Raw genomic sequence first — 14,374 nt, forward strand, 5'->3', positions numbered from 1 at the left:
GATATGGTTGGTTGGTCAGCCTGCAGTACTCGTGCTCAAGGTCTTCTAAGGATATAGGGACATCTTTTGTAGCATTCTTGAACGGCCTGATGATTGTGAATTCAGTGAGCAGGGAATCCTTGGGTACATGACGAGCGTCGATTGCCTATGGTTGGGTAAGGTTCGCGAGGTCAGCAAGCTATGCAGTGAATTAGATCAAGACGGTGATCGGTGCATGTACCGGACTACCTAGAATACATAACTCCCAGTCCAGTATGCCAATTATCCTGGATGAAATATCATGTTGTCAAGCTTGTAGTCCCCATGGACAATCCGCAGCCCAGTTTTACTCTCGTCCGGGAGGTGCCTCTGGTACCAACCGACCATTTCTTCAAAATACGGAGTATTTCCTGTTGCTTTTCCTGTCTCGATATCCATAGCCTGGGATTGAGCAAGCGATATGCGTGTAAAAGATTTGATTTGACGGGGGAAGTAATCAGTCGTAGGACCAAAGTTCTTGAGGCCTAATTGGAATGGGTCGAGAGAATCCAATGCTGCCAGCGAGCAGATAGCGAGATCGGAGAGCCAGCTTTGGGTGATCAGGCTTAGCATATTAATACAATAGAGAGATGGCAAAAAAGTACCATTCTCAATAATCTCAATAAATTGTGACCGTACCTTGAACTGTTTGGTAGGAGCGATAACCGGCACATGTAATTTCAAGTATGTATTGAGCTTCTGGATGTCGATGTTGGCGCGCATGGCACGATACTCGGGCCTGCAGTATTCTTGGCGTGCTATCAGTCATAATATCGAGGTTAAGTTGAACGTTCAATTGAAGGGGTTGCGGCACTCCCCGGCTGGAATGTGGGCGTGCCCCGGTGCCCGAACTTTTACACTGTCGGACTTGATAGTTTTTTAAAAATTATCAAATCACTAAATCCCTTACAATATCACAATGATGAACGTGTTGAAGGTGGTCGTATGGATTGTAAGCTACTTACCTGTGCATGCAGTACTTTGCTTGCCCGAATCCCGAACGTTTCATAAGCAGTTACCCGCTCTCTGTATCCTGTACCGTAATGGCACGAAAAATTCCTGTCGCACAGTCGCAACAAGATACCTCGGACGGCTGCGAACGCCGAACAGTGACTTGCTACGAGTCGTGATTTGAAATGCAATCCCGTTATCCAGTCGAAGTTTGGGTGCGTGTGTTGTGCTGCGTGCACACGGTGACACGTAAGTTATACAGTTCTATCTCTCGATAGGATACACTTTGTCGGAAATTTCTAAAGGGGGCTTGGAAGGCTGCTATATTTGGACTGAATTGTGATGCCTTCCAACCTCATTGCATCCGAGTTTCAAGTCGGACCGAGTCTATTTCGAGTGTCTGGCAAAGGCACCGACTTCTTTTGGTGCCTCGCAAGATGCCGTGCTGCGTTTCAACAGGCTGACAAAGGTCCAAGGGGCTTGGAATTGGCTTAGAAGGACTATACAGTTTATATTAATAATCAGCCGCATCAACGTTCTTGGTGACATATCATAATATCATATTGCCCTTAGACTGCCGCATCACACTTGCAATCACTGATTCGCCTTCGATCATCAATCATCAATCAATCTCTTGTTAATTCTGTATTTTAGATGTCATCTACACAAGGACGGGCCTATGTACAGTCAACAACTCAATCCTCTGCACAGGTCCGATGTAAGCTCTGTCAGAGATCATTTTCTGCTCGTGGCATCAAGTCACACGAGGGGAGCTGTTCACGCAAGCGGGAGAAGAAACGGCGCGACAAGGAGTTTGCTGATATTGCAGCTCAGGTAGTTGAGGCCCAAAGGAAAGGTACGCCATCGTTCCAATTCATTTACTTAGTTCGTTGGACTTCAAACGTTACGATGCGTCAGATTTTATATTGACATATGTTGATCAGAACATCGAAAGGATAAACGACACCTCCGAAATGGACACAAGGTAGCTGTGGCTGACACTACTGGACCTTCACAGCCAGTGGATGATCAGCATGCCAATTATGACATAGAAAATGTCGAAGGTGCCGACGACAACGCGTTTGGTGATGTGGAGGATGGTGTTATGAGCATTGGGGGGGATTCCTGTCTACGTATGTGTATCACTCTTGCACGTTTTGTTTCTAACTTACATATAATGTTTTATTATTAGGATCGGGCTCAGACACAAGCATGTTGACAAGCAGGTCTGCGGTAGCAACTGCAGTCCCTATCGCTTGTGATACATTCAAAACCGAATATCACCCAAACAGTGGACGCGCCCCTGCCATTGAGACCTTTTCCACCTTTGGACACCCTGTTGAGGCAGAGGCCAGTTCCACGCCCATCGTCGACAACACACCTTGGCAACCCTTTACATGCCGCGCAGATTTCGAATTCGCAGAACTTGCCCACCAAGCGGCACTCAATAAGGATCAAACCGACAAAATGCTGCAGTTGATATGGCAGATTGCTGAGGGACAAGCGAAGTTTACGTTCAGATCTCACACTGAAGTGTCGAAGGCCTGGGATCGAGCAGCCACTCAAATGACGACTGTGAGATGTTTTAAATTTCATTCACTCTGCTTACTGAGTATTCAGGTATAATTCGTACAGTTCGAGAAGCACGTCATCTCCGTCCCTTACAAGAAGGAGGAAATCGAATTCGATGTACATACACGGCCGCTGTGGGATTGGGCTATGGACTTGTTGCAAGATCCCCTGTTGGCACCGCACTTCGTTTGGGACGCACAACGTTTGTACAAGCACGATGGTACTGACTTTAAACGGTTTATTCACGAGCCTTGGACCGCAGATCGGTGGTGGCGAATTCAAGTATGCACTATTATGTATTCATGTTTTGTAGTATGCTGCTAATATATGTGTTATATCTGTACTCGATCTATCATAGTCATCGTTGCCGAACAACGGTGTTCCATTCGCCTTCATCCTCTACGCCGACAAAACACATCTCACTTCATCTGGGCACGTGAAGGCATACCCAGTGATAGCTCGTTGCGCAAATCTTCCCATTCACATAAGAAACAGTGACGGAATTGGAGGAGGTCGTGTGGTGGGCTGGCTGCCAATTGTGAGTGTTCGAGTATCAATCATAATATTAGTAGGTACGCATAACAAGTTCTAATTCAACAGGTTCCTACAGATTCCAATGAAGATGGAAAACTCAATTACACGAACATGAAACGCGTTGTCTGGCATAAGGCGTTCATCAAGTTGTTGGAATCCATCATCCTGTACTCCAAAACAGGCTTTGCGCACAGATGCTTTGACGCCATCATGCGATGGCTATACCCACTAATCCTACTTCTGTCCGCAGATTATGAAGAACAGTGTGTATTCTTGAGGCTTGTATTACATCATGCTAACTAACATTTTACAGATGCGTGATGGCATTAATTCGCGGGCTACATTCAAATTGTCCCTGCCCTGTCTGTTGTATTCCCTCGACGAAACTTTCTGACCTCAACGCAACATATCCTACTCGAACTGTCGAAGACGCAAAAGCTTTTTTAGAGCTGTATTTGAGGGACCGCATTGCTGGGGCAGAAGTCCTGAAGGTGCATGGTTTACGCCCCATTGCGGTTTGTGTTTTGATTTCGTTCATAAGCTCACTCAATTGACTACCATTAGAATGCGCTCTGGGAAGTCAACAACTCCGATCCTCATGAGACGCTCTCATTCGATCCCTTACATGTCAATGACATTGGTAACTGGGGCAACCACCTTTTCGGGGAGCTCAAAGTCCGTGCAAAGGCACTTGGTCGTGAGGCCGAGGCGAAAATCGATAAACAGTAAGTATATTTCATATTACCTTCTACATTAATATCGCTTACAAGACTCTGCAGGTTCGAAGCGTTTCCAAGATGGCGTGACTTGAATCATTTCAAGTCCGTCATGACAATATCATTTAGCGATGGCAACAAACTCAGAGATATTGCGAAGGTACATTATTCGACATTGTATATCAATATACCTACTAACATTCTCTGGACTCTAGCAAATGCTGTACTCAGCACAAAATGTGTTGAAGCGCAGTGAAGATCCTGTTGGCTATGCCCTAATGCAGTGTATAGGTAGCTACCTGCGACTGACTATGTACATAGCGCTCGATGTGCATACTGAAGCAACACTCACTGCTGGCGAAGCAGAGCTTCGAGTATTCGGGACATGCTTACATGTATGTATATACCATTTTCCTTTGACTTTTAGTTGTATCTAACATATTTTCAGGCATATATCGACATCCAGGGCGAAGATTTGACGAAGAACTGGAATTTCCCTAAGGTGCATGCTCTGACACATGCTTTCCCCGACATTCGCGCGAAAGGAGCGGTCCGCAACTTCAGTACTCGACCGAACGAGAAACAACATGGACCATTGAAGCGAGCATATTTACGCCAAACAAACCGCAAGGATGTTGCCAATCAGGTGCGCAATTGTCCCTTAATTAAAACTGCCCGCAACACCAACACCAACACACAGGTCCTCAAGCTTGATCACATCAGTCTGGTCTCCGAACTAATCCGCAGTCGTATTTCCTACCTCGATGAAGATCGGCACAAACGCACAATGTCACAGGGACAACTTGAAGACGAGGATACACTAGACGATCAACCATTCGCAGGCCATCTTCATATTGGCGCTCCTCAAGTTCCTGTCACTCTCGCTGCAGTGGAGGAAGGCAACACATCTAACCGTGCCTTCCAGGATTTCCGAAAGAAATTCACCAAGTTTCTCAACACTTTCGTTGCATCAAACGATATTCCTTTGGCCGATGGTGTTACGTGGTTGTGGCCTACAGCTAACGACAAGGTTCGTTCATTCACCCGCATCGTTCTGAATATCTGCTAATTATGGTTTATCATAGCTCCAAGAACATCGCTACCTCAAAGTAAACTATGAGTCTATTGTCGACTGGAAACTGACTACTGACTACCTCCGATGTAATCCGAACTTCCATGGGTGCGAACGTCGTGATTGTGCCTTGATCCGCACTCTAGACAAGGATGGGATCGACAAGTGCATCTTTGTTCGGCTATTGTTCATGTTCAAGTTCACGGTCAGCAATCACACTTTCGAACTCGCATTAGTCCTACCCATGGATGCTCCCACTGGTTCCAGAGGTGGTGTGGATCGTGATCTGGGGCTGACTCGCCTTCGCGCACGACCTCTAGCCTCCTCGGAATTTATTTCTCTGCAGTCTATCGTTCGCGGCGCCTTACTTGTGCCAGATCATGATCATGATCGTGATTTCTTTCTTGTCGATCTCGTTGACACGGACATGTTCCTCCGTGCGAAACTTTTGAGGTCCTTCTAGGGTAATGGAGGCCCACACTTTCCTGCGCCCCCACCCCCAATCCTCATCTAACTCACAAGGTCAAACTCCCTCATGCCATCCCCAATCCTTGTCAAACTCCCTCTTTCATTAATACACCTTACACCGCACAAAACGGCGCTCATCCTTCTCCAGCGCCCAGATTCTTGTTTTCCCGGAATTCCACTGCCCAGGGATCCCCGGGTCACCGCTTGTTCGTATCCGCTATCCTTGCCTCCAAAGTCACACGAACAATGACGTACAACTCTTCCTATTTGTTGCTCATTTGATGCAGTGTCAAGGTGTGTGATCCCGTATCTACAACTGCAGTCGTGATGTAGTAATAATCTCTGAATCCGCCAGGCACCCATCAAATCTTCAACACCCTCACCTAAGTATCGATTACGTCGTGCTTCCTCCTGCCAGCGATAAGACGTGTCTGGTCTAGACTCATGGAGGTAAGTAATAGGGTGTGCGTTTACATTACATTCAATGGACCACGAGCCTCAGTACGTGTTTGTATATTATACTGTATATAAACATCTTATGGAAAAATTGATAGTCTCAGGCCAAGTTGCACCTCATCGCCCTTTGAACCATGCCTCAACCACAGCGAAACCAATTTGCTGAAGATGATTCAGACTTCGAAAGCAATTCACACGCCAATGAGGACTCGACCGATTCTGACTCCACTGACTCGGATGAAGATCTCGTGGAGATACGCGCTGCTATTGCGCCTGCTAGAGATGGTGCAACTATTCAGGAAGTCCGACAGGTGTGTCTTGTGGTTGTGACCGGTGTCATTTCCCGCTACTCACATACATACAGGCGCTTGAAATGGCACAGAATCTGCTGCTGAATATGCGTGGCAAATGTCGAGAACTATTGAAACGAAACACCCTTCTCGAAGCTACTACAGCCAAAGGACGACGGGGGAAAAACTTGACTGCCAAGGATCTTGCACTCTCTGCCAAAGAAGACACTATACGGGCTCACGGGCGTAAATATTCTATGACGCACTGTCTATGGATTAACGCCAGGATTTTTCCTCTGCGTGTGCCTCCTAACATTGAACTCTTTGGTAGCGAGCGTTGGCTGTCGCCACAGTCAATAGAGGACGGCGTAAAGGCTGAGTTATTCAAGTTCATCCCAGAAATTGATCATGAGTTGATGGGCTACAAGAACTTTGCACCGCATGTAGGGAATGTCTCAGCTTACTTCAATTAACTTGCAACTAATTTCAATTCTGACAGTTTGCAAAGGGTGTCAGCGGCATTCGCTCAGAGATGGTTTCAGATGTCAAGTCTTGCGCAGGTGCTATTTTCAGATTGAAATCTGAATTTTTTGTCCGAGGCTACCCTCGCGATACCCAGCCAGAGTGCCGAACTTTGCTTGTAAATCCCCACGGCGAATACACAAAGTTTGCGCCGGTACTCTTTCTTCATCCAGAGCGTCCCAACAAAGACGAGTTCCTCGAAACGGCTAAGCTTGTTCGGGTGCGTGTGTTATTCTATGTACATTAACGAAGTCCTGATCGCTTCTACAATTACACTTAGGTCTTAAAGGTAGCACTTTTCGGGAAATCCTCCCTCTCCGCCACCTACGCTCCAGCCCCGAAGACCAAGGGCAAACTTTGGCAATTACGGAATACGACTCCAGGTATGATTGCTGCTGCTGCTGTTGTTGTAAGTATTCATTTAATGTCGTATCTCTGAGTGTGCGCTGATTAATATTCCACTGATAGGCAATATTTGTTCTTTCAGGTGACAAGGATCTGTATGCGAAAGGCGAAAAAAGCAACATACTGTACCAACAATATCACAACTATTATCGCCAACGTCTAATGACTGGAGGTGCCTGGGCGCGAGACATCACAAACTTTTTCAACAACGCCCTCTTTCCTGAAACCTCATCCTCACACGCCGCTCTGGATGTGGCAGATACCGGCACCTCCTACAACAGCTGGGAAGAGGAACTCGAGCGCGCTATGGAAGAGGGAGGTGAAGGGCCTGCTTTTCCATTTGATACTGCCATCATTGCACCTCAGGATATTGCGCAATCTTCCTCTGCTGCGTACCCACCATCTGCCTCTGCTGCGCACCCGCCATCTGCCTTGGTCGCATGCCCATCTGCCTCGGTCGCACTACCAGCATCTACTCCTGTCACCACCCCTGACACACTGCCACCTGTCTCTGCGACAGCTCCCGTCATCTTGCACTCGCCTACTCCTATCATTGGGGCACAAACTCACTCCATTTCTTCGGCAATGCAAGATCTTGCGTTGGCAGACGAGGCTATTGCGGTTGGTGCTATCCCTCCAAAGCCCAAACCAAAGCCAAGGCGTACTAAAGCCAAGGCGGTCCAGGACGAAACAGGTGCTGAGGTCCGTAGGTCTGGCCGCAAGAAATGATTCATTCTGATCACACGCTGTTTATCTCAATCTTTTTCTGCACGCTCAAATATCTTCTTTACTATGATACAACGTCAGTCAGAATCACTACTAAATTAGGTTAGAAGTACATACAACCAAACAGCTGAATAAGCAGCTACATTTCCAGTCATGCCAAGTTTACCTCGTCTCTTGAAATCCAACTACCACAATTTCTCTAAGTCCATCGACAATCATTATAATCACTATGATTTCGCTCGACGTCAACGTCGCTGCAGCTCTGAATCATCAATGTGCCTCTAGACTGGACCATCCACCAACAAACAACAGTCTAAGCAGCAGCGCAGTCTACTGTCTTAAAGGTACTGTTAATTTTTTTTTAAATTTATCCCGTCGCCTCTGACCTCACCATTGTCCACCCGCTCTCATTGCCATCACCACCAGTCTGTGAGCGGTATTAGGAATCTGATTCAGCTCCAGCTCCAGCAACAACAGCAATAACAAAACAGGTATTTTTTCGTTTGAATTAATATTCTGCCTCTGACACTCCCGATTCAGATCTACACCCTCTCGTTGCTGTTGCCATTACTCCCAGCTGCCCTCAATCATTTCTGGCGCTGGTGCACTCCATCATCATTATATCTTCCTATCCGCTCTCCTGCTATGTCTACCATACCATAAACAACTAGTCTATTAGTAAAAACCATTCTGTATTTTGAACCACCCGCAATTCAATTCTGAGAGTTTCAATGTGATTTCTATAGTTTGAATTTTACCAGTCGAATTGAAACTAGCGCTGCATGTCGAAATTCTCTTGAAATAAAAATAAATTATTGGAAGACACTTTAGCGCTTGAAACTGTCTTTCGATGCCTTGCAAGGCATGTCACTTAAAATTTTAGCACTGCCTTGGAAGGCAGACACAAGACCAAATGGGTCACTGCCAACCGGCTTATGGCAATTTCGGGTGTTCTTGCAAGTCAATCGTAATGCTGCCGGCAAATTGAAGCCTTTCAATCTATTTTAAGGAATGGCAACCCAAAATATGTATTTCCGACATTGTCTCTCACACGTACGTCTAGAAGCTGGCTTGGCACATGAAGTGTTTGTGGGTCCACATGGTCACGATGGAGTCCCAATTTGATCTACTGGTCAGGCGCGAAGACTACTTTCCTGTGATCGGGGAAACAACATGAGGCATTCAAGGACTCCGTAATATAAAGACCCCCCACCTGACTATATTCTGGATGAGTACGACGTGTAGTACTTGTTACTACAAGATGCCATCGTCCTCTAAGGTGTGCTACAGCTATTCACAGACAGCTACTTGTCGATTCGGCTCCAAGTGCAGGTTTGCGCATGACGAAGGGTTCAAAATCCCCAATGGTGTAGGTCAATATAGCCACCTTCAATCTCACAGACAGGCTAACACATACATCAGCCGTCCCAAACACACACACAGACGCCTCTAGATGATTTTTTTGCAACATATCCCGCGTTCGACTACGATTCGTCTGCGTCAGCTTCATCGGAGTTTTACCGGATGTGCGACCAGTTTTGCTGGGATAGGGAAGACAAAGAGAGAGAACAAGCTCACTGTGATTTCAAGGACGCCCTTGTTCAGCAGTTCAACGAGATATATGGCACGGATGTGAATAATCTCACTTCCATCAGTGAATTCATGAGTCCGTGATATTGTACCCGTGATAACTACAGAATGAAATAATTATGTTTCTGCCATATATCACCATTTATACGCAGATAAATTTGACTGCTTGGTATATAGGTATATACATCTATGAAATTAGAGTACCTTCAGGCACTCGTGACAAGGGTACAACACAGCAACATGACGGCCAACAGGGGATCGTGCTGAATTTGGGTCCACTATGTTAGCCATGCTCACTTGTCATAATTTAAATTTTCAATAAAAAGCTATTCATGACTTTATGATGGAAAGAAGCACTAGCCTTGGTCATCAGATATATATGAACATTACAAGTCATGACTACGTTGTGACATTACACCGTCATAACCTGGAAGGGATAGCAGGGTAATCACGTCGAGGTTGTCGAGCGTTCACATTTTCCCTTATCATGTCTTGAATTACAAGGCTATATAAGGCATTATCGTAACAAACAACTTTAGCATTTTTGACAACCTACCACTTGCATTCAAGTTGAATGAATCAAATCGGTTCTTCAGTGATCAGTGCTCAAATTATCGTGTGTGCAAGACTCTTATTTTTCGACTTACTTTCCGAATTGAGGACATTGGTCTCGATGTGGCGGCGATGAACCGTTGAGACTGACCATCAGCTTTTGTCGCGTCTGGTATTTGAATCCGAGTTGCACAACTTATGAGTTTTTGGTGGTTTGAAAACCTGCATACATCGATCAGGAACTTGTCTTTCTTCTGTAAACTCATGCATGACCTGGCTAGATGCTATATGCGCCATGAATCATTTATCCAGTCGCATGTTCCTATCTCGGCTAATCAGACCTCATTCCTGAGCGGACAGGTGACCTTTGGACGTTTATGAAGCAATGGCAATGGTTGTCCCAGCAACGTCATGTACATCTTCCTCACCAAGCTCTAATCAGTCGCATACTCTACTCAAGTTCTCCTGCCCGTGTCTACTTGCGGAGACGAACCCTGAATTATTTCCAGAACGTGTTGCAAAACGCCTCCAATCAGTTTCGACAACAACATTGACAATCTTGATGACTTCAAATGGCTTGTCCATCTTGTCCGTCTTCACGTTTTCGATATTATGAATGACCTCCAGTCCAGAGATAGCGCGACTGAAAATTGTGTGCTTCTTGTCCAACCATGGAGTGGCTGTAGTGGTAATGAAGAACTGCGAGCCGTTTGTGTTAGGACCTGCGTTTGCCATGCTGATGGTATACGGGCTGTAATGTAGTCAATCAACCATGAAATCTTGACTGAGACAAGCGCCAAATAATTACTGGTCATGTTTCAAATCTGGGGAAAACTCATCTTCAAATTCCCTGTCCCAAATTGACGTCCCCCCTGTGCCATCGCCCAATGGGTCTCCAGTCTGGATCACAAGCAGGGTGAACCCGGCTGGGAGGATTGTTTTAGTGCCGATCGTAACCATACGACTGGAATATGGGTATGTTGTTCATGATCCTTCTCTAAGTTATAATTGAACATTTGCATAGGCCCAGGTAGTACGAGCCACCCACCTAAATCCTCTGGGTCGATACCTCTGAATACGATTAGCTCATCCCCGTCCTGCACTAAACTCTCCAGCGCCCAGTCAAGGGCGTAACATCTGCTTTTGTCTGGACTCGATGCACAAAGAAATACCCTCGTCGCCCTGCTCCTAGTGTATCCATCCGATTGCACGTGCAGGGTAAATGAGAACATGGAGGCGGTGGGATTTTCAAATGTGTCGAACGACACTTTCAGCGTGTAACCTTGTCCGGCGACGGATTGAGCCGTGTTCTGCTGCATGTTCATTGATGGGGACCGTGAGAGCGACGTCGAAGAGGACGAGAGGGGTGGCAGTCGCGATGTGGAGATTGCTGGGGAAATGGGCGCATATGTATGTCGCCCATGGAAGTGTGAATCACTGCGGATGAAGCCAAAAGGTGATGGTCCTGATTTAGTAAGGGCAGTCGCAGAGGCAATGGACTGTTCTTTACGCGTCGGCCGTTCATTAAAGACGTCTTTGTCGTGTATTTCGCTGTCTCTGTGATACAGATATGAAGACGTAGCAAGGTCAAATGATAAAGTGCTTACTCTGGTTCGGATCGGGTAAAAAGATAAAAACGCTGGTGTTTATACCCTGTGCAAAAGAGGGTCGGGTCTCGAATACTCTTGTTGGCAAGCATGGGATTCGCAGATGCTGTCATCACCTATAAAAGTTGCTTGTCAGTGTTCCTCAATCATGAATAGGTACATACAGGTGCTAGCCCTTTCTTTGCAGGCGCTCCCTGGTACAATGCAAGGTTCATCCATCGAACTGATTCATCCTTTCCCTGTAGCCGCACAACACGGTTCGTCACCGTGTTGACCACTGAGAAACAGCAACATATCAGTTTTTGAGTCTGCCAAAGAGAAGTCACTTCCAACCTTTGATTCCGAGTAAGGTCGGATATAAGACAAATGCCCCGCTTTCGTCCCACACTACATTGGTTGACATTGCAGGGATTCGTCCGTCGGGGCCTGGCATCTCAAGCTCCCTTTCCACTGCCAGCCGCCTACCAAACTCCATGTCCTCTACGCAATGGATTGAGGTACTGGCCTGTTGCATTTCCTGGATTGCTGTCAACGATTCGTTGTGCTTTCGAGTTAGTTTGCCTTTCAGGAAGGCAAACATGCGGATTTGACGATCTGGAAGAGAAATGTAACAAAGGAAGAGGAATCGGGTGAAAGTGTTATTCAAGACGATGAAGTTCTTCGATTGTTAGTAGTGGGGAATCATTACCGCGACCATCATAAAGCCGTATGGTACCTGTCCCTTGCTCCGAGCTATATACTTTGTTAGAAATTAACCAGGAAATTGCACAAGATGCTCACACAGCCAGCAGGCCTTGTACTTGCCCTCGTCTATGTACCAAACAGCACGCGTGAGGGGTAAACCCGAGCTTTATCATGTCTGTTTACTAGTCAGCGCCAAGATAAAAAATGTGGGCCACTTGCGCACCAAAGTTGAGCACATCGAACACTTTTGCAGACCCATCTTCCGAGATACTGGCAAAAAGCTGTCCATCTGCACTTGATGATACTCCAGTTATCGGGCTCATGTGAAGTGTTTCACAAATTCGATACCCTCGTCCCAGTGCTTCTTCCAGAATTTTAGATGTCCGTCAACCGACGTAGTAATGATAAAGTCTGTCCTGTTTTGAGATTGAGATACTCGCTCCATAGATATTCTCTCGGACTTACTTCGTGACAACAACGAAGCCCTGATGGCCAGGTTCATACCCTGGTCGTCTGCGGGTGAATGAATATGGGCTGCGTCACCCACTAGGACAAGTGCAGCACCAAGTGATGGCACTGACTTGATTGTTCTCAACAACACTTTACTATTAGCCTCGGGTCCTGGGAACCACACGTGATGCTCATACAGAATTGTGGAAAATCCAAGTTGATATCGACAAATTGACAATCTCGGAGAGCGACAAGCTGTCCATGTCAGAGTAGAAAATAATCAAACGGCACATATGCCTGTGGTGCTTTACGAAAGCTAAAAGAAAACTCATAACATGGTACTGATGCCTACGAGAGCGAAAACTTGCTTGATATGTTATAATGAGCAGACACAGAATGCGAAAAAAGGAAATGAAAACAAACTACGGAGGCCTAACACAACCGACAGCTTATGCAAGTATAAATGCGCTTCATTCATCACACGCATCACCACAACGATGCCTTAGACGTCTTCGTGCTGACTAACCCTCCTCCCATCCCCGCGTCGTCATCAGTTGCGGCTTGGTTGGCCCAGGCGCTCGCATTATGGATGGACGTAAGTACCTCCTTGCAGTACTTGAATTTGTCTACAAGTCGCTGGTTGAACTTGGCCTGCTCGGGATCTGCAGCAGGAGGTTGTCAAGATAGTGCCATAATTTCGCTGAGCGTGAGTCGTGCAATCTTGTAGTTCTTGTCAATATGCGTCACCAGTAAACCATGAGATGAGAGGATGACTTTTGAGTGATCGTAAAAGTTGAACTACATACACAGCGTCAATTATCAAACACATTAAGAAGGGGTGAAATGAATGACCTGAAGGACGTCATGACTCATCTTGAACACAATAACGTGTTTCATGCGCAAATACTTCTGTACGAAATCCATTCCCTTGGTACGGTCATGGTCCTCGAAAGTGTACTCGTAGTCGCCGTACAGGAGGTCCATGATTACGGTAGCGCTCGAAATGCTCGAGAGGATATACCTTGTTTTTGAGGTCCTCCATCGGTCACAGAAAAGTTCTTGCTAATGTAGACAGGTCCGTGGCGTCGAGAGGAGATGTAGTCAAAGTGACTGGGAGATGTGTTGGGTCATGTAAAGATCAGAAATAGACAAGGACTCACTGCTTATCCGCTGAGAGTGTGAGGGTCGTACTATCATTAAAGTGTACATCAGCAGACCCATCCATCAGGGCATAACCCATTCCATATTTATTGCAGTAATCCACCCAAGACACGATGAAAACGTGCTCATCAGGGATGGTAGTATCATCACGAGGGTCCCAGAACAGCTTGCCGGCAGCCTTCGCGTCAAATGCTTGGGTCAAAGTCTGTGCAGCAGCATCAAATCCATTAAGCTTTGCATAATTCATAGACTGATCATCATACGACTCACCTCTGCGCTTCCTTTTAGTTCCACCATTTGCGCCTGCAGGTAGAGGCATAGGACCAACATCATCATCGCTGTCATCCTCTCGGATTTATGGGGGCGTCGGTAGCTGGCATGGGACCGTCTTCACCATCCAGCAGACGAGCTGTATCATCGTCCGAGTTTCTACCATGCTTTCCGAGCATGGTTGTATCCTGCGTCAGACATGAAATCCAGTGACCGTAAGTAGTAACCAATGAGCGAGAATGAGAGTGTCCCCACGTGACTGTTCTCAATATGGATGCGTTTGTTTGGATCCAAAGCCTTTGCCAAACAACTGCGTAGTACCTCAACGTC

The 14,374-nt window shown here is 46.4% G+C and overlaps 5 protein-coding genes across 5 annotated transcripts; 3 read left to right on the plus strand and 2 right to left on the minus strand.

Annotated features, from left to right (window-relative positions):
• Positions 1–125: 125 nt before the first annotated feature.
• On the minus strand, positions 126–835 carry F5891DRAFT_435157 (uncharacterized protein). Its single transcript, XM_041371818.1, has one exon. It carries the CDS (start codon positions 739–741, stop codon positions 262–264), a length of 480 nt encoding a protein of 159 aa, XP_041224603.1. The 5' UTR covers positions 742–835; the 3' UTR covers positions 126–261.
• A 788-nt stretch (positions 836–1,623) lies between these two features.
• Positions 1,624–5,326, plus strand: F5891DRAFT_1190206 (uncharacterized protein; the record flags this gene model as incomplete). The annotated part of the gene is made up of 13 exons (XM_041367257.1): positions 1,624–1,825; positions 1,914–2,102; positions 2,162–2,544; positions 2,605–2,823; positions 2,900–3,079; positions 3,142–3,338; positions 3,389–3,590; positions 3,640–3,800; positions 3,855–3,951; positions 4,007–4,186; positions 4,240–4,437; positions 4,492–4,821; positions 4,877–5,326. 13 exons carry the CDS (start codon positions 1,624–1,626, stop codon positions 5,324–5,326), a joined length of 2,988 nt encoding a protein of 995 aa, XP_041224604.1.
• A 595-nt stretch (positions 5,327–5,921) lies between these two features.
• F5891DRAFT_1190207 (uncharacterized protein) lies at positions 5,922–7,733 on the plus strand (the record flags this gene model as incomplete). The annotated part of the gene is made up of 5 exons (XM_041367258.1): positions 5,922–6,098; positions 6,152–6,520; positions 6,577–6,819; positions 6,880–7,008; positions 7,068–7,733. The coding sequence occupies 5 exons, from the start codon at positions 5,922–5,924 to the stop codon at positions 7,731–7,733; spliced, it is 1,584 nt and encodes a 527-aa protein (XP_041224605.1).
• Positions 7,734–8,770: 1,037 nt separating this feature from the next.
• Positions 8,771–9,686, plus strand: F5891DRAFT_435193 (uncharacterized protein). The gene is made up of 3 exons (XM_041371819.1): positions 8,771–9,099; positions 9,153–9,441; positions 9,498–9,686. The coding sequence occupies exons 1-2, from the start codon at positions 8,959–8,961 to the stop codon at positions 9,402–9,404; spliced, it is 393 nt and encodes a 130-aa protein (XP_041224606.1). The 5' UTR covers positions 8,771–8,958; the 3' UTR covers positions 9,405–9,441; positions 9,498–9,686.
• A 3,605-nt stretch (positions 9,687–13,291) lies between these two features.
• F5891DRAFT_954709 (uncharacterized protein) lies at positions 13,292–13,597 on the minus strand (the record flags this gene model as incomplete). The annotated part of the gene is made up of 2 exons (XM_041375275.1): positions 13,292–13,411; positions 13,466–13,597. The coding sequence occupies 2 exons, from the start codon at positions 13,595–13,597 to the stop codon at positions 13,292–13,294; spliced, it is 252 nt and encodes an 83-aa protein (XP_041224607.1).
• Positions 13,598–14,374: the final 777 nt, after the last annotated feature.

Source organism: Suillus fuscotomentosus (assembly GCF_016647785.1).
Source record: "Suillus fuscotomentosus strain FC203 chromosome Unknown F5891scaffold_35, whole genome shotgun sequence".
Classification (NCBI taxonomy): domain Eukaryota; kingdom Fungi; phylum Basidiomycota; class Agaricomycetes; order Boletales; family Suillaceae; genus Suillus; species Suillus fuscotomentosus.

Coding starts and splice junctions, on each gene's coding strand:
- F5891DRAFT_435157 (XM_041371818.1), bottom strand. CDS start 741: ATGCGCGCCAACATCGACATCCAGAAGCTCAATACATACTTGAAATTA.
- F5891DRAFT_435193 (XM_041371819.1), top strand. CDS start 8,959: ATGAGTACGACGTGTAGTACTTGTTACTACAAGATGCCATCGTCCTCT. Junction 9,100..9,152: donor GGTTCAAAATCCCCAATGGT/GTAGGTCAATAT, acceptor CACATACATCAG/CCGTCCCAAACACACACACA.